At 38.2% G+C, this 23945-nt stretch overlaps 1 protein-coding gene across 3 annotated transcripts in view; it reads right to left on the reverse strand.

Moving 5' to 3' along the window:
* Window positions 1–3390: 3390 nt before the first annotated feature.
* The window catches only part of LOC121297123 (teneurin-2-like), a 483736-nt gene continuing 463181 nt past the window's right edge, over window positions 3391–23945 (reverse strand). For all 3 annotated transcript variants that reach the window (XM_041223184.1, XM_041223185.1, XM_041223186.1), the window contains 10 exons: window positions 22425–22445; window positions 22096–22328; window positions 18065–18219; window positions 15893–16767; window positions 14910–15085; window positions 12067–12302; window positions 11208–11504; window positions 8337–9951; window positions 7787–7917; window positions 3391–6900 (listed from right to left, as the gene is read on the reverse strand). In XM_041223184.1, coding sequence (XP_041079118.1) covers window positions 6139–6900; window positions 7787–7917; window positions 8337–9951; window positions 11208–11504; window positions 12067–12302; window positions 14910–15085; window positions 15893–16767; window positions 18065–18219; window positions 22096–22328; window positions 22425–22445 — 4501 coding nt within the window. In that variant the 3' untranslated portion in view covers window positions 3391–6138. The remainder of the gene's footprint in view (window positions 6901–7786; window positions 7918–8336; window positions 9952–11207; window positions 11505–12066; window positions 12303–14909; window positions 15086–15892; window positions 16768–18064; window positions 18220–22095; window positions 22329–22424; window positions 22446–23945) is intronic.

The following is a 23945-nucleotide window of genomic DNA, read 5'->3' on the forward strand; positions in this document are numbered from 1 at the left end:
GAATTATTTTAATCTTTAATAATCAGACTCAACATTTCCTCATTTTCAGGTATAAATATGATCTATATATTAGGTAGGCCGGGATGGTTGTAAATTAATAAACCAATAAAATAAAAATAAATAAATAAAAATATAAATCAGGATAAAGTAAAAACCTGCACCCCGATGGACAGCTGTGGTTCAAAACACTTAACGAAGTCAGTTTCTTTTAGTATTTTAAATTTGCCTTCATGGATCCAGGATAATTTCCCTCTGCTGGCTGATTTATGATTCAGGTCATATTTACAAAAGGATTGCCCATGTTTTACGACCATAAAACGTGTGGTGAGGGTTCTTAATTTTTGGATGGGATTTATAAAACACACACAATGGCATAAACACGCAATTAATACGTGATTTGCTGGGGCAATGTGTCTGTGGGCTTTAGCCCTTAATGCATATGTAATTCTATATGTATATGTAATTCTGGATTGTTTATGAACGAAACCGCTAAAATTGGGAGGGGATTTTGCAAATTAAGTCTATTAAATATTCAAGCTTTTTTTTTTTTTTTTTTTTTTTTTTTAAACTGTCGGTAATTGTGATCCTCGTATTTGCATGATTCTTAAAAAAAAAAAAAAAAAAAAAAAAAAAAAAAAAAAAAAACAGGCGTTAATTTGTCGCAGTCAGACAGCAGGCTCTATAAAAGCCAAGGTGATGTGGGAAACTTGTCTGCAGCAAGGAGACATCGTTTTCAAGGACAAAGAAACATTTAATACCATTTTGCAAAGCGTTCATTTTTAACCCTTCTGATTAAGTCAGTTTGTAAATTAATATTTATAATACCGGTACCGTATTATTTTGCAAACTCCAATTTTCAATACATGTTTCTTAGCTTACATGACAAAACAGAAAGTCTGCAAATATAGAATATAGAATCCATGTAAAAAGTTTCTTTCTTCTCCCCACAGTGGTAAAGCAAGGTTCTAACGAAAGCCTTTACTTAGGGTTGCAAGTATTATTAAAAGAACGGTGGAGGGGATTAAGAAAAGATGGAACGATATTCGAGGCGCACAGAAGAAAAAGTTTCGTATACAATGAGGGCTCATCCTCCATCTCTATTTTAGTAATGCCTACAGAATGTTTTTTTTTTTTTTTTTTTTTTTTTTTTTGTAATATGGCATTCTGGTATTTAACAATACTGGTTCAGCAAGTACAGTTTTTTGACCATACAGTATATGCCATACTCTATGTATTATTTAAAAGCATATCTGTAAGAAATACTACAGTCTTATAAAATAGGTGGTTATCTTGACGATGAGTTCGGCCGTGCTGAACACCCACATTACGTGACTTTTTGCGGTCGGTTTTTCCCCTTTATAAATTTGGGTCTCAGTGACATAGTGACTCTATAACATTATATCAGAAGAGTGGCATATTGACAATAATCAATATAGAATTTATTGTTACTTGTCGTTTCTTTGTTAGGTTAGGTTAGTAGTAAGAGAAAATTGATAATCTCAAGTCACTTCTTGGTAAAATAACGGTAAAAAAAAAAAAAAAAAAAAAAAGGTCAAGAGACCTAATGGCACCAGTTGTCTACTGTACCAATGTAAACATAGCCCAAGGTGACTTTTTTCTTTTTCTTTCTGTGGCAGACCTCCAAACAAAGACCACAGTTCTAGATTATCAGCCTTGGTGAGATATAGATGATGATATATAATTGTCCATCATTATGTAGTTCATGTTTTGTAGTACACAGTAAGTGAGATGAGTCATTCTGTTCATTACCATAAACAGCATGTGACTATGAAAAGGTGATTTGGAGCCTCAAACCAAAATCCATGAGTCCAGAAGAGAAATATCCTAGTGACTTTAAAGGACTGCAGCAGGAGCTAAAGACCATTTCTTGAGCTAAACCAACAGCATTTATAAGCGCCATTCCATTTCTCTGAAAAAACGACACTTGTAAGCACCATTTCATTCCAAAATAAATGGCCTTTCCAGCGCCAAAATAATCGAGTGTTACCTTTCTTCACACTGGAATCCACAACATGCCCTCGCCACAATACACTCAGAGACAAACAAAGAAGATAAACACCTGCAATATGTACTATTTACCTGAGAGCAAATGGGCTGTCTCTTGCATTATCGTTAAATGCTCCACTCCAATGTCTTGAGGAAAGAACACTTTAAGATGTTCATAATTTATAACAAATAAAACACCTTGAGTGCACACCAGCTGCCCACCATGGCCCAAAACCCTATTGATAGTGTTCTAGCAGGTGTGGCCAAAACCCCATTGACAGTGTTATGGCAGGTCCTTTTTTGACCTCACTGCTTTACAAACAAATATTTACATGTAAACAAATGTACATGTGTCAAAGCGTTTTTCTCAAGACACATTTTAAATACAAATGCCAATGACACAGAACACGACTGCTCCATTTTAAAATAGGAAAAACCAGGACAGACAATAAACCCATAATCCTTTGCATCATTCGCCTATGTTACTTTAAAGCAGAGGTGCACAACTCAGGTCATGGAGGGCCGGTGTCCCTCCTGGTTTTTGTTCTAACAATACCCTAAATTAGTTAATTGGACCAATTATGCTTTCTAATAAGGTCCAATAAAGTACTTTAGGGTGCAGTTGGAATAAAAACCTGCAGGGACACTGGCCCTCCAGGACCGAGTTGTATACCACTGCTTTAAAGAGTAAGCCTTTTTTACATTTCAACAGGGGCTGTAAAAAGAAGGAAAAAACTGGCAACTCTTTAACATAATACATTTTTTAAATGTGTTGTGGCTTCAGTATTCTTTTGTATAACCTTGCTTATAAAACAGCTAAACTATAAAGCACATTATGGCAATAATTTGAAATGTTGAATACATGGTGTCACAATAAAGGAAAAAAAAAATGAATGAAGAGGTCCCTAAACCCCTTACCGTGTGCTTATTTTTTCCTATTTGGTCAAAGAGTTTGCCAGGGCTACTTCTAGCACATCTCATAGCTTTTAGTTATAGTACAAAGTTGTGTGACATTACGTCACAAATGGCATCTTCACTGCTGAAGTCTCGTGAGCATAAGGTACAGCTTCCGGAGATGTTTCCATGAAAATAAACCTCAGTTCCTGCTTTTTTGGTGTGAGAAGACAATTTACCCATCCTTTTGAGACGTTCTATGGTTTGGCCACACATTTCCTATAGTGTGAGTAATGTGTGTGATATGTGTGCGCCACGTCACATTCTCACGACAATGGAAAGAGAATCTGTAGTTTCTAAACTGCATGGAAACCTTATCATTGTTACTGCCACTTCTCAGTATTATACAGAGAATTATATTAAATTGGGTTAGAGCAATAATACTCAAATAAAAAATCCACATGATGCATTTTACTTTACAATTCTTTATTATGTTCTTGTCTTAACTGCGAACAAGCATAAAAAGGAGTTACATGTCATAAGACAAACAGTTGCCTATGGAATCCCCAATAATGTGTGTTCGTAATGTTAATATAATCCACAATTTCAATGTGTAATAAAAGAAAAATTGTAATATTGGCAATTTAAACACTTGACAATGGAATTACATAACAGTTTTTTTTTTAGTTTTTTTTTTTTTTTTTTTTTACATATAGCAATGCAATACTGGTGATCCTTTAACAGCACAGATGACTGCTTTTTCAAGCAAACATTTGCTAATGAATGGGAATACAGAATACTTTAACACAAAATACACTTTACACCAAGTGTAAAGTTCATGTTTTGTACATGTTTTGAATCAAATGTCTTTTCAGAGATGTCATGATGTCATGCTTGTTCGGAATGGTCTCTACAGTTTAGTTTCAGTTTGGCTGCATGTCTGAATGTAGTCTAGTTGTGAACCAGTCTTCAGATAGTGTATTCATCAAGCAATTACAAAACATCATATATAAGCATGTTTAGGTGGACTGCAGCTGTACAATCTGTAGAATTGGACACAGTACCTCAGAAATACCCTTATTTAGGTACTCTATGTTGTCAAGTGCCAAAAATTTGAGCAGTCAGCTCTCTTCAGTTGGCCCTCGGCTTAAAATAAATGCCACCATCTATAGCTGCCTGAACAGATCTTGTTGCAGATAAATGACCTGCCGACACAGGCGAGATGTATTACTGCATTAACCTTCCTGTGAGAAGTGTAATCAAAGCACATTTTGCAAGTGCCTGATTGCTCAAACTCCAGTCACCAGTCTACTATCACAGAACTTCAAAGTAGCAGTCTGCTAAATCTAGCTTAAGTGAGATCTTAAAGAACCGGACAAAAATACAGGGAAACAGGGAAACGTAAAACATGTTTACCTTACTAAAACCGAACTGCTGACTGAAGAGCAGCAAAAAACAAAAAGAGATTGACTCAAAGACACAGCTTCAGTATGTTTGTGCTCATTAAATGTGTGTCACGTTTAAACTTGTGTACTTGCTTGTACCAAAGACTACTTACTGAGGGCCCTTGCAGTCTTTTAAAACCTATTAGGAGCCTTGAAATGGGAAACACCTACAAATTAACAACAAAAAGTGTGGGGCTCAAGATGATAACCTTGTTTTAACCATTTAGACAAGCCGAGCTGCTTTCTGTAAAACTGCATCGTTTTGAAATATTTTGTGAAACAATACATTTTTGCCAGCTAATAGTCCGCTAAGTGCTATAGAAGCGTCAAAACTGTCCATTTAAACAATACAACTAATATCCACACTGCGTAATTAATGCAAATTCATATTACATGATTGCTATTCCTATCATTCATGTTTTCTATGAGACGTTTCACATTATTTAGGCGGTAAACAAGGGTAGTTCTGAAACTCAAACCCGAGGGGCTAATGCTCGTGTCTAACCTTACTTCTGTGTGTTAGAGGACTGCCTTTGTTATAATCGAGATTGTTTCTTTTTTTTTCATGTAATGGTTACATTATTGCAACAGCATTCAACCCACTTTTATGTTTTTTTTTTTTTTTTTAGAAATATAAAACTCAATAGCATTTGTTTCAACAATATTTTACTGTGCTGCACAGGGGCAGCTCTATATACTGTACATACATATTCATTTTCAAAACAAATGTTCACAGTTTTAAAGACTTTATTTTTTAAGTATAAACCATTTTTAAAACACTTTACATATTTTTTTTCTGCGACTAATTTGCTGAGCAGCAAATTAAAATTAATATAAAAACCTTAATGAACAATTCTTACATATATTACAAAAAGAAAAAAAAATATGTCTTTGCACCAAAGTTTCTTTTTTTCTTTTTTCTGGTGACTGCTGCATGATTGTCATAGAGTACAAGGCTGAAAACAAAAAATGGAATTAAATAAATGAACAAATAAATACGTTCTTGATTTTATTTTGAGCTGTGACACTTTTGTTTGTGTACATTGGTGACCACTTTTAACAGTGTGATACATTGTCCACAAATCTACTGAAACTGATACTTACAAAACTATTTAATCTAAGTAAATTACACCCTGAACAAATGTGTTATCTGACACTATGTAGTTTAAAAAAAAGACAATGTATGACATTATTTACTGTAATTATAGCCACCTTTTTTGGAATTGAGAGTTTGCTCTTGTCATTTTTCTTAATCAGCAGTTTACAGTCTTTATATGCATTAAGGGCCTGAGACAGTCTGTGTTTGTGTGTGTGTTTGTGTGTGTGTGTGTGTTGAGTTCTTAAGAACCTTCCAGGCTCTTTGCCAATTTAGTTTTTAACTATAAGCACAATCAGCTTGACAAGTCATATTTAACTCAAGACATTTACCCCATTCCAAGCAACCATCTTTAAATCCCTTTTGCAAAATAATAATTTCACTTGAACATTCTCTGAAGCCGTCATATTTTCTTTCTTCAGAAAACCCCCAAAATCTGGGTTACATTTAAAAAAGGGGTACTTTTTGCAACAATTGTTTTTCTTTTTAGCTCTGAATGCTTTTTCATTTTTTTTAAAGAAAGTCCTTTGTGCCAATTGTGTGGCATAAAAGTCTATATTTAGAGTATTTTTATTATTTCAGTCTTTATTGAGTACCCCCTTCAATAGTTTAATCTCCTTAGGAGAGGAGACAGATTCAGAAGTTTTTAATTACTGTTGCAGGTCGTGTGTCGATAGGTCAAAGCAATCTAGTTTGTTACCTTTTGCCCATTTCATTTTGACGGAGGAACTGGATATTACTGCTACTGTCAGCCAATTCTGGATACTGCTCTATTGGCAGTATGTAGTAGCCATCATATCCCTGGACTCTCCCTGTATTCAAGAGCTGTTGCTTTTCTCCGTCAGTCCATAATCTGCTGCCCTCTTTGCTGTCTCGGGCGTTCTGTTGCTCCTTATACCAAGCTGTAGCCATAGCTCTCAACCTAGCCTGATCCAACACTCTGTTCCTCTCTTCCTCCACAGTCTCCATCGTCAAGCCATAGCGGATGTTCATTGACAAAGTGGCGTACTGAAACTCGATATTTGAAAATCTACGAGTCCTCCCTCCGACCAGAAGCGTTTGCTGGGTGACAGTGATGTTGATGCCGCTCCCCAGCACTTTGCGGCCGCTACTCATACCCAGTGTAATGAGGTCGCTGTCAGCAGACCCAAGTTTCACAAAGTAATGGCTGTCCCTCCCTTCTATGGTGTAATGAGTCCCTTCCAAATAATAGGCATTGTTGAGAACCGCAGCTATCTTCCTGCTGTCCTCGCTCGCTATGATAGTGATCCCAGTTGCAATTCTTTCATTTTTGATCGCAAACATGATGCCTTTTCCAATAATTGGTTTATTGGTTCCGAACCAGCGGCCTGGTGTGTCCCTTTTTCCGACCTGTTTGTCTTTGTTCAGTAATCTTCCTTCAAGAGCCATGAATGCTTGGTTGTGCCTCTCTGCTGCTTGTTGGACTCCAGTGATCAGCTAGAATGAAGCATAACAAATCATTACAATTGAAATGTACTGCATGTAGGGGTGTGAACAAACTTTGGACTCTGCCTTCATTTTGAGACACTTGAAGTTAAAACATTCAGACATATACACTCATACTAATATCAATCTTTAGTAGGTTCCTGAAAAGTAAGATGGTCTTTCCAGCTCAATTTGACCCAGGGGTGGTTGGATGACCTCTTTTGTCAAATACTTGCCCCTATGCCTTGTTTTTTCTTTGTTGGAAATACCTTAAAAAGATAGTGCTTTAACCTGATTTGTCTTGGTCACCCCCCATATGGAGAGGTCAAAATATTGAGATACGTTCTAACCATGTGTGGCATGTGTTAATAAGCCTGGTTTATGTATCATCAACCACAAATAGAGGAAACACCTCAGAATGTGGTGCACTTGAGCTGGAATGAACCAAGTTCTTGTGTATGTATTCTAGACTTCAACAGAAGTCAAGGCCATTGACTGCTGCCTGACGGGTTTGTGACAGCTGAAAGAAGTAATTTACAAAACAAATCCAAACAGTGAATGCAACCCAAACAGTGAGCAACTGCAACAAACTTCTAAAGGGGGCGATTAATTTAGTCAAATGCTTTAAATGGTGCACATACTTTATTATATTAATAGTATTGGAGTCCCAGTAAATGCATTGACAATCTATTCATTTTCTGGTGTGCTAATGCTCTATTATGTCCCGGAGCTAAAAGCCCCTGTTTAGCCTAATGGGTTATTTTAAAATGTAAGTTTCTTTATACAGAGTTACTCATCCAGAATATAGTTTACAAGCACATATCTGTCAACTGCCAGCTTTAAACTGCTTGGATGAGTATTGATAATTGTGCTCATAATAAATTCAAAAGGCACATGCCTGTCCATTTTCACAGTCTTGGCTCACTAAGAGCTCGTACGAAGGTTCCACAAAATATATCCGATGCTTGGGGAAGCCAGGGATGATATTGCTTAGCTGGAATCCGAACATCACCAGCCAGCTTTTCACATCTGTGAAGACATTAACATACCATAATTGACAATTAGTTCAGTTTAGTTCTTAATTAGTTAAGATTTCTGAAGATGTCATCTCGTGGAGTTTGGTCAAGAGCAGAACGATGAAAACAATTATTTTTAATAACTTGTGGAAAAGAATGTCGTAAACAATTTTGATCACAATTTGAAAATCCGTTCTCCAAATCAATGACGTGTGAAGTGCAAAGAGCTATTTAACACAGTAAAATGTCATTTCCTTTCAACCTGCCCTATTGGATTTTAAGAACATGTTTTTTAACCAGACAGTGTTTTCTTTTTTTTTAAATGCAGGTTAGAGTGTAAGAGTTATTTGTTAATTTTGTGTTAACTCTAAGGAGTAATGACTAGTTTCAATCCTTAAAAAAAATTAAATTAATAAATAAAAGATGTCTTACCTGTAACATAATTCTTCAAGTCCAATGTGTCGCTGAGTGGGTTGTTGTTTTTAAACATGTACAAATTGAATGGAGCCGGTTCTTTGCCAATCTTCTGCCACATGCCGTAATCTGGAGCAGTCCATCGGCCAGCCAGGACATCATAATCTCTCTGCATGAAGTGAACTAGTTTGGTGAGGTGGTCATACAAGCCTCCGTGGAAGCCCACGACGAGCTGGAAATCCATGTTGGAGTCGTGATATATCTCCCCGTAGGCGGTGTACTGCAGCAACTTGATCATGAGCCCGTTGCTGCTGAAGACAGCCAGCGGGGTTCCAGTATTATCAGAGGCAATGTAATACTCCTCTCCACTGCTGATCTCCATTGCAAACAGGTGGCCTTGCAGATCATAGTACAGGGAGGTGATTTCTGAGCTGGAATGATTGTAAACGTGGGTCACCCTGGCTGGGTTGTTGAGATCGGCGTAGAAAAACTGAATGTGTTGGCCCAGGTTGTTCTTGCTGGAGACCCTCCTTGCTAGTCCATCGTAATGATACTGGACATTCCAGCCACTGCTTTTGCTGTAGGCCCTGACCAGCAGACCTTTGGAGTTGTACTCAAATATATCCGACCCACGTTGACACAGGACACCATCTTCATCCAGCTTGTACTGAACATCCCCCAAACGTGTGATACGGTCCCTCAGGTCATAGCGAAGTGGCATCAATCGGGCACTGTTGCCAGGGTTCAGGAGATGCAAGTTCCCATTCAGGTCATAACTGTAGCGCCATGTTGGCCAGTCATTTACTTTTACGGCATTAAGTTGTCCATCTCCATCATACTCATATGTGTATTTTGTTGTGTTGGCGTATGGGCCAAGTTTGAGCTCTCTTTTAGTTACCCTTCCCATGCTGTCATACTGAACAGTCATCCAATACATCAGCGAACGGAATATCTCGTACTGAACTTCTTTGATGCGCCCGTGGGTATCGAAGTGTTTGCTGAGTGTCATGACTGCGGTAGTGATGATCTGGTTGATGTCGTAGTAGATGACTCCAAACTTACCAAAATGTTCCACCTTGCCGGAAATCTCATCATAGCGGTAAAGGTCAACTGGGAGAGGAGTCTCACTGATAACTGGCTTCATGCTGGCGATGCGGAAGCTGTTATCATGGTAGGTATAGTCAAACCTTGCATTCACCATGCCCTCCTCTGAAAACCTATAGATCTGCTTGTCTATCAAAGGACCGATTTTCCTGTAACGGATGGTGCAGGAGAAGCTGCCACTCTGCAGGTTGACCATTTTAAGGACTCCAGTGGTTTCATCGTAGCCAAAGGTGACCACAGTGCTGTCGTACAAGACTTCGGACAGTTTGGATAGCTTGCCGTATTTGTAAAACACTTTGCGACCAGTTCCCAAGAACAATGTGTCTAGGAGTCTGCCGTCTTCGCTAAAGTCATGAATGACGGAGGCATTGCTTTCCGGGGGGTTGTAGGTGTTTCTGATGTAGCCGATGGAGGTGTGAGTGGACATGGTGTGTCGTGCCACACTAGGCATGGTGACAGCAGTGACCCGGGTTGAGGCATCAAACTCAAAGATGTACTGCCGCTGGCTCTGCAGAAGTAGCACCATGGACTGCAAGTAGAAAAAAAAGAAAAAAGCATGTACAATGAGAATCAATTCTTCCAGACTAAGTCATCTATCTCATTTTCTCCTTTTCTACATTGGTTTTTTTAGGGGCTCACGTAATACAGTAATGAATCAACTCTTTTTTTTTTTTTTTTTAAACATCATGAAACCTGTTAATTGTGCAAGCAATTTCAGTAAAGCCAGTTGGCATTAGATGGGTTGGAAGGCAAATTCAAGCCTGCATACAAATTAAAATGAATTATTCAGTAATTAAACAAATGCTACTTTACTTTAGTATTGCATTGTATTTTAATGTGTCATGAGTGAGTGAATATATTTAATAAAGGAAGATTATGTAAAATGTAATCATCACACAATGAATTATAACAATTAAACAAACACCCACGCAATCAGGTAAGTTGTTTGAAAGAACAATTTATTTCAAAGATTACATATGAACCATCAAGAATAATAGCCTAGAAAGGGTTTATCCGTTTCTGAAGTCCCATAGAACCCCTAAAGAAGCGAATAATCTCCTCCAGTTGTTAGATGGAATGGTGACACACTAAGTAATCTAGTAGCTGTATACTTTTCTTTTTTTAAATTTAGTAATCACACTGCAGGCACACATGCAGCCACCTCGAAGCTACAGCGTTGGAGGACAACGCAGCTCTGGGCAGCTTACAGGCTAGCCCGTAGGTGTCCAGCCAGACCTCAGGGGTCGCTGGTGTGTGGTGAGCCAAGGACACCCTGGCCGACCTAAGCACTCCCCTCACCGGACGGCGCTCGGCCAATTGTGCGCCATCCCCTGGGAGCTCCCATCCACGGTCGGCAGTGGAATAGCCTGGACTTGAACCGGCTACATCTCTGTATATCTCTGGCCTAAGTTTGAGTTCAGGAGCTGCTATTCATAGACATATGTAATGTAGGCTATTCAATATATATCTGTTTTCAACATGTGTCTTGTGCCTATGACTTACCAGAAACCAACCTAATTTCCTTTCCTAACTTTCTTTTTTTTTTTAAATCTTTTCTTCTTCTCATACTATCATATGTCGATTGGGAAATTCTCACTAATAAAGTACCAGTATTGATTTGTGATACTCACACATTATTTCTCAGAGGGAGGGCCAGCCCTTTTGAATTCCTATAAGAACACTACCACATACACTTCAATCACTGATGAAGGCACTTTATATAATTTTGTATATTAGTTTCTGGTTTGACCTTTACAGTACATGGCTAATGCTTGCTAGGCTCACCTTTTCCAAGTAAGAGTAGCTCCATATCTTGCCATCCACAAAGGAGCGGGACACAATCCTGCCGTGGCTGTCATACTCTGTTCTCTCGCTCATTGCCCCTCGCTGCAGACCCACGAGTTGCCCGCTGGCGGAGTAAGACACGTTGACTGGCGCGAGACCACTGCTGGGGAGCCATAAGGATGGGCGGCCTTGCTGGTCATAAACAATCCTCAGGGTGAACTTGCGATGGTCGTCATAAATCTTTTCTGTGCGAGTGTTTCGGTCAAAGTCGATGGACAACAAGTTTCTTCCATGTGCCTATTTGAAAAAAAGAAAAGAAAAAACATCTATTATATTCAATTGAAATAGACACTACAGACAATAAGATTTCTGTAGTCTGTGAAGGTCTCTGAAATTTCCAAAATAGTATCTGCAACCCCCCTTTTCCAGCTAATTAACATGTTTAGTGATATTAAAGAAACAGCATATTTTAGCAGACATTTTAACTAGAGGCGTTTCTCAGCAGCATATTGTATCAGTCCTGGGGGGTAGCCACAATACAACTATGTGACTAAATTTAGGGGTGATGGTACCACTAAACCCCTGTAATTCTGGTACTGTTTGAGGCCTGGTCCGCAGATGAAATCCCCGGCCAGCTGGAAGAGTTCATTGGACCTGCATGATTGTGTGTTGGGAGAGGGTAGGGTTACTAAATTAATCCCTGTAGTCACCTATGTTTTCATTCTAGTGCCAGCACGCATTTGGGGCTGCCTGGGTCAAGGCACAAGTAATTAAGAGGTGGTGATAGAAGAATAAATAACGGAGTGAGGGTGGTCTGCAATAGAGTCCATTTTGAAATCCACACTGTCTTGGTACTTACTCTGAGTTTTCTCCCAAACACAGTGACCTTCCCTTTAATTTGTTCCTTCCTCAGACGCCACTCAATGGAGTTCAGCCCGTTCTCCATGGGCAGGGTGATGTTGCGCAGCCCAATGGTCGGGCTCACGGTGCCCGCCAGAATATGAGGCTCAGTGTGGAAGCTGATACCCATCCCGTTCGCATACATCACCCGCAGTGTGCCATTGTTACACAGCTGGTAGCTGTTTCTTACTTGATCTGGAAAAAGATATTAGAGTAACATATATGTTAGTAACAAAAATAACCTTAACCAGTCATCAGTGTCATGACCTGCACCCATCATACGTCCTACATCCGTCATACGTACATGCAGGGGTTAATCCGTAAACAAAAAGGTTAAGGACGAGGAGAGCATTTTTGTTTCTAGACCTAATGTAATGATCTTGTTTTACAGTAGCTCCTGTATATGCTTCAAGTTCTCATCTGCTTGTGGATGAGGGTTTCATGCCTTATTGTTGGTGTTGGGAGCTGCCTGCCCACCTTTTCCTAGCCATGTTTTAACACAACGACTAATCTAATAAATAGGAGTGGTGACACGTGTTGTTAGGAACACTTGTTTTTAGCTGTTTTAACTGTTTCATTCTTGCCTGTCAGCCAAAAAGGAACTGGATCTTGGTTCCAGTGCGATCGACAAATGAACCCCCATGTACATGTAACAATGTAAGTGTGACAGGCAGATAGACAGGACCCTTTATAAATCACCATACTCCAATACACTCAGTAACTTGAACTAAAATGTCTATAAATAAATAAATATTTAAGATGTTGTAATAGGGACATGCATCTCCTTATATCCCCATATTCAGAATCTCTATAACGTGTATTAAAGAATATCCCAATCAAGTTCTATTACAGCTGAATACATGTTCCTTTTGACTTAAGTAAAAGTGTGATGCACATATATACAAAAAAGAGAGACTTAAAAGTGTTTTCACAACTTCTTAAAACTAGCTGTTAATTAAAAAACAGCCTTTTAAATTCACTAATAAAACCAAAAAATAAATAAACTTACTGGATAACATGATATGCCTGACAATTTTTAGTCATCCACAACCAAGCTGTTGCGCACAATGTATATATCGTGCTATATTGTTCCGGACAAATGCTAGGCTTCATGTAAAAATAAACACGTTCCTGTTTTTACATTTTTTTTTTTTTTTTTTTAATTTGAAGTTAAATACTGATTTATAAGCGTCTACCTCTGTGGAAGTGCAAACATTACTGGTAGCATTAAAAGCAGTCAAAAAGCCTTTTTCATTTTATTTGACCCTTGGGGAGATATTGCTATACATGTTTAAACATTTTATTCTCCAAGCTCAAATAATTTTCATTAGAACTCTGAATTTACTCTGCTGTCACAAAATGAAAATGCTTGGGGACTAATATAATAACTCTTCTTCACTTTGTATACAGCGAAATAAGCTTTTGGCCAGTAACAATGACAAACAATGGCTTTTTTAAATGAAGTTTCAACATAATATTGTACCTTTTGTTCTTTAGCAACATCAAATGAATATGGAATAATCAAGCAAAAGCATCCTATTACCAAAGGAGCATTGCGGAACTGTGGCAGGGCAACTGCCCCGAACAATTGGTAATTTAGTGTTGGTGTAATTTGTATGTGGAAATTAGTTTACTGTGTGTCTTTTTGGAGTTGATTTGTGTGATTAAATTATTGTTTACAGACGGGCGCTCGATTGAGACTTGCTGCCTGCTAGGCTTGGTTGAGGGGAAGGGAAAGTGATTGGCTGTGCTAGTCTTCAATCAGCAGATGGGCGGGTCTTGATTGAGTGTCCGTCAATTTAAAAACATCGGTGGAGAGCGCTCCGGGCAACTGCAACGCCATGCTACAGAGGGGAGCTGAGGAGAGAGTGTGCGTTGCAGAAACAATAGCTAGGCAACCCTGAAACTGCAAACAGTGCTTGTGAAGGCGATGCCCAGCCAAGGCTGTATGAAGCAGCAGGAGCCATCGTATGAATACCGGCTCATCAGTAGGTTAGTTTAGGGGAAATAGTGATCCCAAGTCATGTACAGCGATGGTTACGTAGTGTAGCCGGTCCATGGAGCGGGATGCCTCATTTATAAGGCTAGCGCTCGCGCTGTATGGCACCTTTTATTTGTAGTTTTTGTACTGTGTTTTATTTTGCCTTTTGTACCGCTTGCTATATGTGTCCTCTCTGCACGACCATCGCTGGTAACATCACATTTATTTATTTACTTTTGTATTAATACATCCTGCACGTCTGTGTTGGCGTTTCAACTTCATGTCTCTGTCATGCATATCAGTGGCTACCCACACACGTGACACGAGCACTCTGTCACAGGAACACAAGCTGAAGGTCTATCATTAAAGACACTAAGAAAGGCTAGACAAATGTTTGTCAAAGAGTTACTATTATAGTATTACTCTAGTACTGGTATAAAATCACAAGACACATTCTGAAGACACACTGAGAACATAAATATAATTCAGTGAATAAAACACAGCCTGGGTACATTTTTTTCTAAACTGACTAAATATATAAAATAAATTAAGTTAATATCTATTCAGAGTGCAGCTGCTACAAACATTGAAGAATGAAAGTGAAATGAAATATCATTTCATGGTTTCCCTGGTTTCTAATTTCATGGTAAACTAACTAATCACAGTTTGATTAAGATTCAGAATGTTTGATCTAGGTATACTTCTGGCAATTTAAAACCTATTTTTTCATTAGTAAATAAAGTAAAAAATAAGGTTTAGAAGTTAAAATGCAGATACAACACACATCATGCAGTTGGCTGCTGTGTGTCCTATTGGTTTACCTTGGACCACGGTGTAAGATGCTTCCACTGAAGAAAGGTTTGTGATAACGGTGACATCGTCATCCCTGTTGGAGTTCTCAATATCAATATTGATGGATTTCTCCATTTCACGGTGCAGGCTGGTCACCACGCCAGTCGGATAAGTGACATTGGTCAACCGGCCCTCATTGTCATACCTCGCAAGAAAAGAAACACTTAGTGTTCTTACATAGAGTCATATTGACAGTCTGACTGAACATTTAGGTACCTAAATGGAGTCCACAACCACTGCCTGTTTTCCAGTTAATCTCAATGGTGCTGGGGCAACCCAAAACAATCATTTTGAAACTGACAACTGAATTAAGTTTGCGCTACCTATTGATAAAAAACAATACAAAGCCATGAATTCCTGACTCTGAGGATCTGTAGTGGACATTAGTGGATTTTTAATTGTATTTAAATCTGCTGACACAGGTAGGAGTCATTCATTATTTGGTCTATAGCAAATAAAGTTCTACAGCTTTGGCATGTGTCATTCCAAAACAATCCACAAGATGGCTGTCCTGCTCTGTGTGAAGAATAAAAATCAGAGACTCACATTTAAAAAAGAAAAAAAATAACATTATTTTAATTCATAAAGTAACTGATGAGAAAATGAACTCCAATACTATTTTAAAGATAATGTATTCATATATACACTTCCAATTTCTTGCCTTTAGGCACAGTGACTATAAAATTGGAATTGCTTCAGACTTCCCCACAACCAATTTCCTTTGGTCACTTAAGCAAAGTATAAAAATAAATCCTGTTCATAATAGCCTTTTATTTCAATTTCTTAATCGGATATCAGACAGACTTATTGGCTACAGGATTACTTAAGTGTCAGCTCACAAATGTGTAAATGCTGTATTTCAGTGGAAGTACTGTACGATGAAGCAATTAGACACTTTCAGACACACTACTCGTACTGCAATTGCAATAAGATCAAGCATACGATTTCTTACTCATAAAATGTCGTCCATCCAGTTTCGTCCGATTTAGTGGCCAACAACCCGCTGTTGCCTTCGTAGGTCATCAATGCTAGCTCCAGGTTTTGAAGTGACACAGACTTCAGCCCACCGTTGGTGCCAACGCTTAAGGTAACAATCTGACTGTCTGGCAAAAGCACGAGGCGCAGCATGCCAGTGGAATCCCTTCGAACCTTTAAGGTATTATTGCAGTTATCCACCACTGTAGTAACATCATTGTTTGGGTTATAGGTAAAATTATACAAGGGCTCGCCAGTGACTAGACTCAGCGTGTGCAGGTGGATCCCATCCTCATTAAAGACGTACATTTCCTGTTCTCTCGGGGAAGCCACTTCGTATTGGTATGCCGAGTTCAGAACTGGCCGATTGCTGTTTACCGCTCTGATCCGGATATTACTCAGGTCTGCAATGTAGAGGGTGCCGTCTGGTGAAACCGCCAGGGAAGAAGGAGAATTCAAGCTTGCGTCCGTGGCGTAGCCGTCATCACCGGTGAAGCAGTTACAGTTGATGTCGTTTTTGCAGTCGCAGTCAGAGGCGACCCCGGCCAGCAGAGAGATCTCCCCGTTAGTGGTGACCTGACGCACGCGGTTCATCTTCATCTCGTCTGTTTCAGCGATGTACAGCACCCCGGTGTGGGACATGGCAATGGAAGTGGCAGACTCCAGAGCAGAGTGTATGGCCAGCTTGCTCAGGGAGTAGTCAATGCCAGGGACCTGGCAGTGCATGGGTCGCCCAGCAATGATGCTGACCTGATGGTTCTCCGTTATGCGTAAAATCACATTGTTCTCCAAGACATAGAGAGAGTTGTCCATAGGGTTGATGGCGAGATCTGTGGGCCATTCTAAGCGAACCTAGAACAAAAGGAAAAACTTATATTGGTATGCAAATATAGTCAAGGTGGCTTGATTGGCTGTATAGCAGTTTCCCTGAACAAAATGGATGAATAATGTATCAATAATTTAACATTCCCAATCATAAAGAAACTAATTTAATTAATTCCTGAAGGCCACTGTTATGCAAAAAAAGGTTACAATTTATAAACTGAGTAAAAAAAAAATAAAAAAAAATAAAAGTAATAGTAAGAAGAGGCAATAATGTTTCAAGGCATCAATTTATCCCTTCTAAAGTTTATCATGGTATTTTTGCATAGTAATTTTGCATTTTCCTATGGTTATACTAGGCATTTACCATGGTTTTTAATATGCTTTACCATACCTCTCTAGGCTTTACAATGCTTACCTATTATTTATCATGCTTTCACTATGCTTTATTACACTTTTCTATGCTTTTATGTTTGTAAACTAAATTAAGCCAAATGTGAATGCCTCCCCCTCCCCCCACAGCAGCACACACACACACACACACACACACACACACACACACACACACACACACTTAAATGCTTTCAGTATGCAAAGTCCTAAGGGGCAAGTATCATAGCTCAGGTATATGTTCGTGGACAGAGTGGATATGTAGACCTAATACATATGCTAATGACCTACAATGCACTTCCAATGCGCAGGCCTTATAGACTTTTCAAATGATGTCTAACGTAGAACATTAGATGGCTCCATCCTCTAATTGGATTCTGCTCCCTACTGGCTTTTTCCAATGAAAGCAATGGTGGTGGGTTGGAAGCAGTATACTCAATTATTCCAAACAAAGAAATTAAACAAGATCTTGGTTCTGCATAAAAAACATAGCTTTATTTTCAGAAATGTGAAATTCATAGGCATAAGAAGCCATTTTAGAACTCTGGAGGATGGGACCCAGCACATCTATTCTAAATAACAGGGAGCCACTGTACTGTGAAACCAGTTTGTTTGTTTTTTTACCTATCAAACTTACAAAATTCCAAAGCATCTACATTAAACTACATAAATATATCCTGCGCTCAACTATTTTTCTTCTTTACTGTGTGTTTAGCAACTCCTTTGTTACAACTAAGTGGCAACATCAGTTAATCCAACAAGCTTACAGTCTCACTTATAAACCAATAATAAACGTGGCTAATATGCTGTGTTTCATTTTGACATCACTACAACACATCTGGTAAGGGAGTACTGCGTTCCACAGGGAGCCGGAAATAGCAGCACAGCAAAGGCAACAGAAGCTAGAGGTTAATCTGTAAAAGTCTCTAATTCGTACCTGGCTCACGTCCATACTGGAGTCACAGCTGAGTGGTCGAACAGCAGTCAGGTCGTTGGATCCAAGAAGGGTTGAGATGATTCCATTCTGGTCCACTTTGCGGATCATGGTTGCATCCACAAAATACATTAACCCATTCTTGTCCACAGCTATGCCTATGTGTATTAAATTGAGCACAGTTTTAGGTTTGCATATCAACAATTATTCACAGTCAACAAGCAACTAAATACCCTGCTTTTTCTTCCCAAGCCACAGAAATCCCCATAACAGCTCAGGAGAAGTGAAGGTCTGTGGGCGTTCTCAGATCTCATGACCTGCAACTCTACTGAAGAGGCCAGTGATCTGTACGACTAAGGGCAGCTCTGCAAGTGTCCATTTTGAGTTCAACGGACACCTCAACGTGAACAACATTTAATTGTAAAATAAATAACGAAATGAATAAATAAAATAATTTAAAGAAAACAGCATGTTGCATGTTTGAAACCATTAAATAGTTGTATTCCCTTAAGAAAAGTATTTTTTTAGTTATGTTCCTCTACAACAAAGTCTGTTCCAATTATGTTTTGTACTTATTATTGGAAAAGCTGGTGAGGAAATGTGTCAAAATTAATACAAACAAGATTTCCAATTAGCTTGGATTAACTAGTGTGACCAATAAGAATTTAAGGATAAACAACAATGTGTAGCTCAGTTGTATTATTATTTTTTGTTTCATATTAAATTAATATTTCAGAATATCATCTATATTGGCAACTGGTACAAGGCACTTTTAATAAAGCTAAATTCAGGCTGTAGACAGACATTTCAATGTGACAGCTCACGATGCAATGCTCTTTTTTATCTGCTTTATCAGTTTAATGAAAATGAAGGTTTGGAAAACCTGAAGTTCATGTTATTAACATGGCAAGGGAAGGGTCTCGCCTTTTTCTCAATATGTACAAAAGTAACGTTGGAGAGAATTATAATTGTGTTTGGAATATCTTGGAAAGGGCAGAATACAGGTAACTAGGGCTGCATCCTATAAACACACATTAATAAGCAATCTAATAAAACAGCACCTCAGGTAATGCTGGAAATTGGGACCATTTTTCGTACTTGGCGATAAGAAGCCACCTGCATTAGACATTCATTAACCTTTTCAGCGCCACTAACTAGGAAACTCATCACGCCTACTGCTAAAAAACAACACCTACCAGTTTATGAAACCCACAAATAAAAAATGATTACTTTCTGATCGTATGGGGTGTGATTTTTATGTTGTCATTCGCGGAACTGAGTAATTTTGAGTAACTAGATTTTTCTTCCAGACAATAATAGCAGTAGGTAGGTTTCATACTTTTAAATGTATAGCTAATTCAGACCCTTTAAGCACATTTACAAATGAGAGGAGGCCATCCGGTCAATCAATGCTCACTCTATTAGATGGTAATCTTAAAACTTTGTCAATTCGGGTCTTGTAGATCAAGTCGTTGAAGTCCTATAGTATAATGGATATGCTGTGCACTATCATATTAAAATGTGTGCTGATGGCAGAAATGTCATCATAGCATCTTCACATTCCCTCACATGACCCACCTCAATTTTTCCTGAAAATGGATACGAATCAAGTTCATGCCAAAATGTGTATTTGTATATGATTCTATCCAAATTAAGTATCCAAATCTGCAAATACCCTCATCAGTGTAATGTAAAATGCTAAAAGAAACAGCTGTTATATTAATAATGTACAGTTGCAGTTTTATGTTGGTACAACAGGGGGCAGTAACATTCTGTTTGCGTGACATTGAAATGCATGAGCAGTTGCTACCTTATTGTGAGAAGGGGAGTGAGGGTGTCTCTGCACAGGAAGAAGTAAAAAGTTTGCTAGAACTGCTGCAGTCCTGCAAATTGATTCTTACTGTTGCTAGTGCTGACAGCCTTTGTTTAGAAAAAAAATAAATTCTGTACAGAACGAATAGTTCTGACAAGCAGACTCGGTCATGCCGAGACACAACAGAAGCTTTAATCTTAAGGAACAGAAAGCAGTGAAAGAAAGGGCCTCAATTTAATCTGTTCCCAGTTGAAATCAATGAGTGACAATCTTTGCAGGTTTTGGCAGATTAAGACACCTTATCCTTGAAAAATCCTATTCTGGGAAACTCTATTACTGAGATAAGTAATTCATTGATCCTTGAGCCAAGAAATTAATAATAATAATAAAAAAAAGCTTAGGGCTTGAGTATTCTTTGTGATTGTGAAAGTCTACAGCAGGAATATCAAACCATTTGAGTATTAATTGGTTAACCTGAGGATTTGTAGCTTGCTCTCTGCGATTTTTCCCTGTTTTAGTATCTCGGTGATGGAGCAAAAACGCTCGTACGTCCTTTTTTTATTACTGCCGCTGCTAATTAAATCGAATAGGTCTTGTGCGATTAACAAACTGTGGGTAATACTTCAAGTGTGAATTCAAAAGTAGATGCATAAGAAGTAAAATATTATTTACTGAATTTTAAAGAAGTAATCATTCATTTATGTGATATTCTACTCATTCATATTCCCACTCAAATTAATTTCCAACTCCCACTGAAATGTTTCAGCCAACACATTTGATAATAAAGCATTAGTTTGCTAGGGCTTTGCAATATCCAGAAAAGTGTCATAATAATACAAAATGCTCCAGTGCATTATTTAAATCTCAACAGTGGTTTATATATTAAATATTAGTCCTATCAAGATAATAGTTTTCTTGTCCAGATGTACACACTTCAAGACAAACTTTTGCAAAATCTGATATAGACATAGATATGGGGCCAATTTTTTAGATTTTTCATAGAAACCCTAAGTAGAATGAAAATAGGGTATTTTTCTTATCAAGGCTCATCCCATCATAGCACACCATCCCCCCCTGCTACTAAGGGGTTAGTGGGAGTATAGCACATTACTGTAATCCGATTACATTTTTCAGTAACTTGTAGCTGTAATGGTTCCCTTTTCAGAGAGGCAACTACATATGGTATATGAAAACATTACGCAGTTCATTTTAGTCACATTTTAAAAAAGGACTATGGCTAATGCATAACATGTTAATCAAAAATGCGCTTCAACAGCACAAGTCAACCGTTACATGTCACATGAATGCACTTTTTATATCATCATGCTAGAAAATGGCATCAGAGAAAGGAAGGAATGGGTTTGATATCTGAATCTTCAAAAGAATATTTCTAGCTGCAGCCTGACCAAACCAAAAATTTAAAAGCAAAATGTTAACTGTGGCTGAGCAACAGTTACCCTTTTTTCAAAGTAATACATTACTATAACTAGTTACAATTTTGGCTAATTGTGCATCACCCCCTGGGATAGCCTGGATTTGAACCTGCAATCTCCAGGCTATAGGGTGCATCCTACACTTCATATGCTGTGCCTTTACTGGATATGACACTTAGGAACCCCTTGTAGCAGATTACTTTCTAAAATGAACTTCCCCATCATTGATAGGGCATTCATTTAATAGGACCAATTTTCTTTTTAATTTTCCAAACTTCAGCTTCCATTTATACCTTCTGGTCCAACTAGCAGTTACTTCGGTAAATGTGTTTATACTGTTTAGGATTTTATAAACTTCAATTACGTTCCCTCTTTCCTGTCTAGGCTGAAGCGATTTAATTATTTTAACCTGTTCTCCTGGCCCATGCTTTATGAGTCCTGGGATCAACCTTGTTCTCTGTACCTTTTTAAGTGCAATAAAGTCATTTTTGTAGAGGGCTGATCAAGTTGAACAGAGCATAGCATAACTTCTCTTGACTTGTATTCCAAACTTTTGGCAATGTAATCTAACACTATATTTGCCCCTTTAATTTCCTCCTCACATTGGCAAGACTCTTTTAAAGAGGAGAGTCCGTTTTAACTCCAAGATACTTTTTAAATTTTCCTTATTATTTTTTTTACTTCAACCAAAAGACAAAAACTGGCCCTGTGTATTATGCTTCTCCTTCACAGCCTGGCCAAAACACACACAAAAATGTGAGCAGGTTTCAGCCCTTTTCAATTCCTACCTCTGGGGCTCATGAGTGTGGCCTCAACTGCCTTCCCTCCGTCCCCACAACGGGCCTCATCAAAAGGCAGACACTGCTCCCCTGTCCCTGCCACCACCTCAGAGTTTTCTGACAGCTGTTTGCTGCCCATAAGCGACTTTATGCGGTAAATGCGCCGGCTGTTGGTGTCTGAAACGTACAGTGCTCCTGTAACTGGGTCCACAGCCAGGAAATATTTATGAGCTGGGTTGTTGCTGCAACACAAAACAAGAAAAGCCAGGATGAATTTGGGAAGAAATTCATGGACATTTAAAGTGGTAGTAAATGAGCTTTAGTTTTAGTCTGCTTACCTGTGTGTAAAATCTTTGTTTCTTTAGAAAAAGAGACAAGAGAGAAAAAGAAAGTTTTTTTTTTTAATTAGTAATAACGAATACAAAATATAAGTTAAAACAATACCATTTAAAATTTAACTCTACTTTAACTGTGTTTAATTTTGTTAATTTAATGAACGATGAATACGAGTTGGTTGTGAGATGTACAGTAATACTTTATAGACCACCAAACACATTTTGCTTGTGGCATGAGCCATATTTGTACCCAGGCATCCAATAGAGAAAACCACAAGAGGCTAATAAAGAAGCCTACTGCATCGCTCAGTCTAGAATCTAGTACATTTTTTAGAATTGAGTCCCATGGTCCTGAGGCCTTGTAGCTCAATCATTTTTAGGGGAACAGTAGCGACAGAACGAAAAACAATCTTCAGTGAGTAATGTGGGTTGGTATAGACTGACAGTTTCTCCTGCTAAAGGCCATTCTCTACTTTGTCTGTGAATGGTATAATTTTACATGGTAGTGGGGAGCCAGTGGAGCATGGCTAAAGCAGGGGAAATATGCAAGCTTATGTACTTTAATAAAACTTCTAGGCTGAGTTTTGAACAAGCAGCCTAAAAGGCCTAACCTGCACAGAAAGAGCAGCTTATGTGAAGCAACAGGGAGAAAGTGAGCTAAAAGAGCTATAGGCTTCCTTAAGGTCTGAATATGTTTCCAATCACAGACAACTGCAGAAGAGTATATAAGGAAAAAGACAGACAGTCAAAAAAGGATACATTATGTTATGTTTTAGGACATTGTAGCCACTCTACTGCAAAATGGTGTGAGAAGAGTTTGCATTCTGCTTGAAACAGGCTTTAAGGTTTAAAGAGAGAAAATGTCTGTTTAGATAATAATAATAATAATAATAATAATAATAATAATAATAATAATAATAATAATAATAATAATAATAATCCATCCATTACACCGTGTAACAATTTATTTATTTTTTTGGTTCCTGGGTAGTAAGTAATAGTAATAATAATAATAATAATAATAATAATAATAATAATAATAATAATAATAATGCATGGAATAAAGTACACCCAACTGTATATCATAAGGCTCCTCATAATTTAAATCTAGATGTCATTTTGATCTGTTGTTTTTGCACGTTGGTTTGTATAGCCATTGTGAGGTGAATGCGTTTGTGTGAAGTCATTCATTTACAGGGGCTGCACAAAAACTGGAAATAATACAGCTGTAAAGTCCTGAAGCTTACAGAGGTGTAAACTTTACCACAAACACTACTAGTAATAAATAAACAAATAGAGAATTCCTTTTTCCGACATGCACTTTGATCCAGGGAACAATCTCAAAAGTTATTAAAGCTTCCATCAGGTTGCCTGCCTTTAGAACTCATTCTTTGTGATTTGCTCCTAATCCGGTGTATTCACTGATTGTATTGCGTGCATGGTAGAACAACTCTGAAGCTAGGTGTGAATGGGAAGGCCTCCTCTGCAGGGTTTCAGAACAAAACCAATCAAGACGGTCCATCT

This window comes from Polyodon spathula, chromosome 22 (genome assembly GCF_017654505.1).
Source record: "Polyodon spathula isolate WHYD16114869_AA chromosome 22, ASM1765450v1, whole genome shotgun sequence".
NCBI lineage: Eukaryota > Metazoa > Chordata > Actinopteri > Acipenseriformes > Polyodontidae > Polyodon > Polyodon spathula.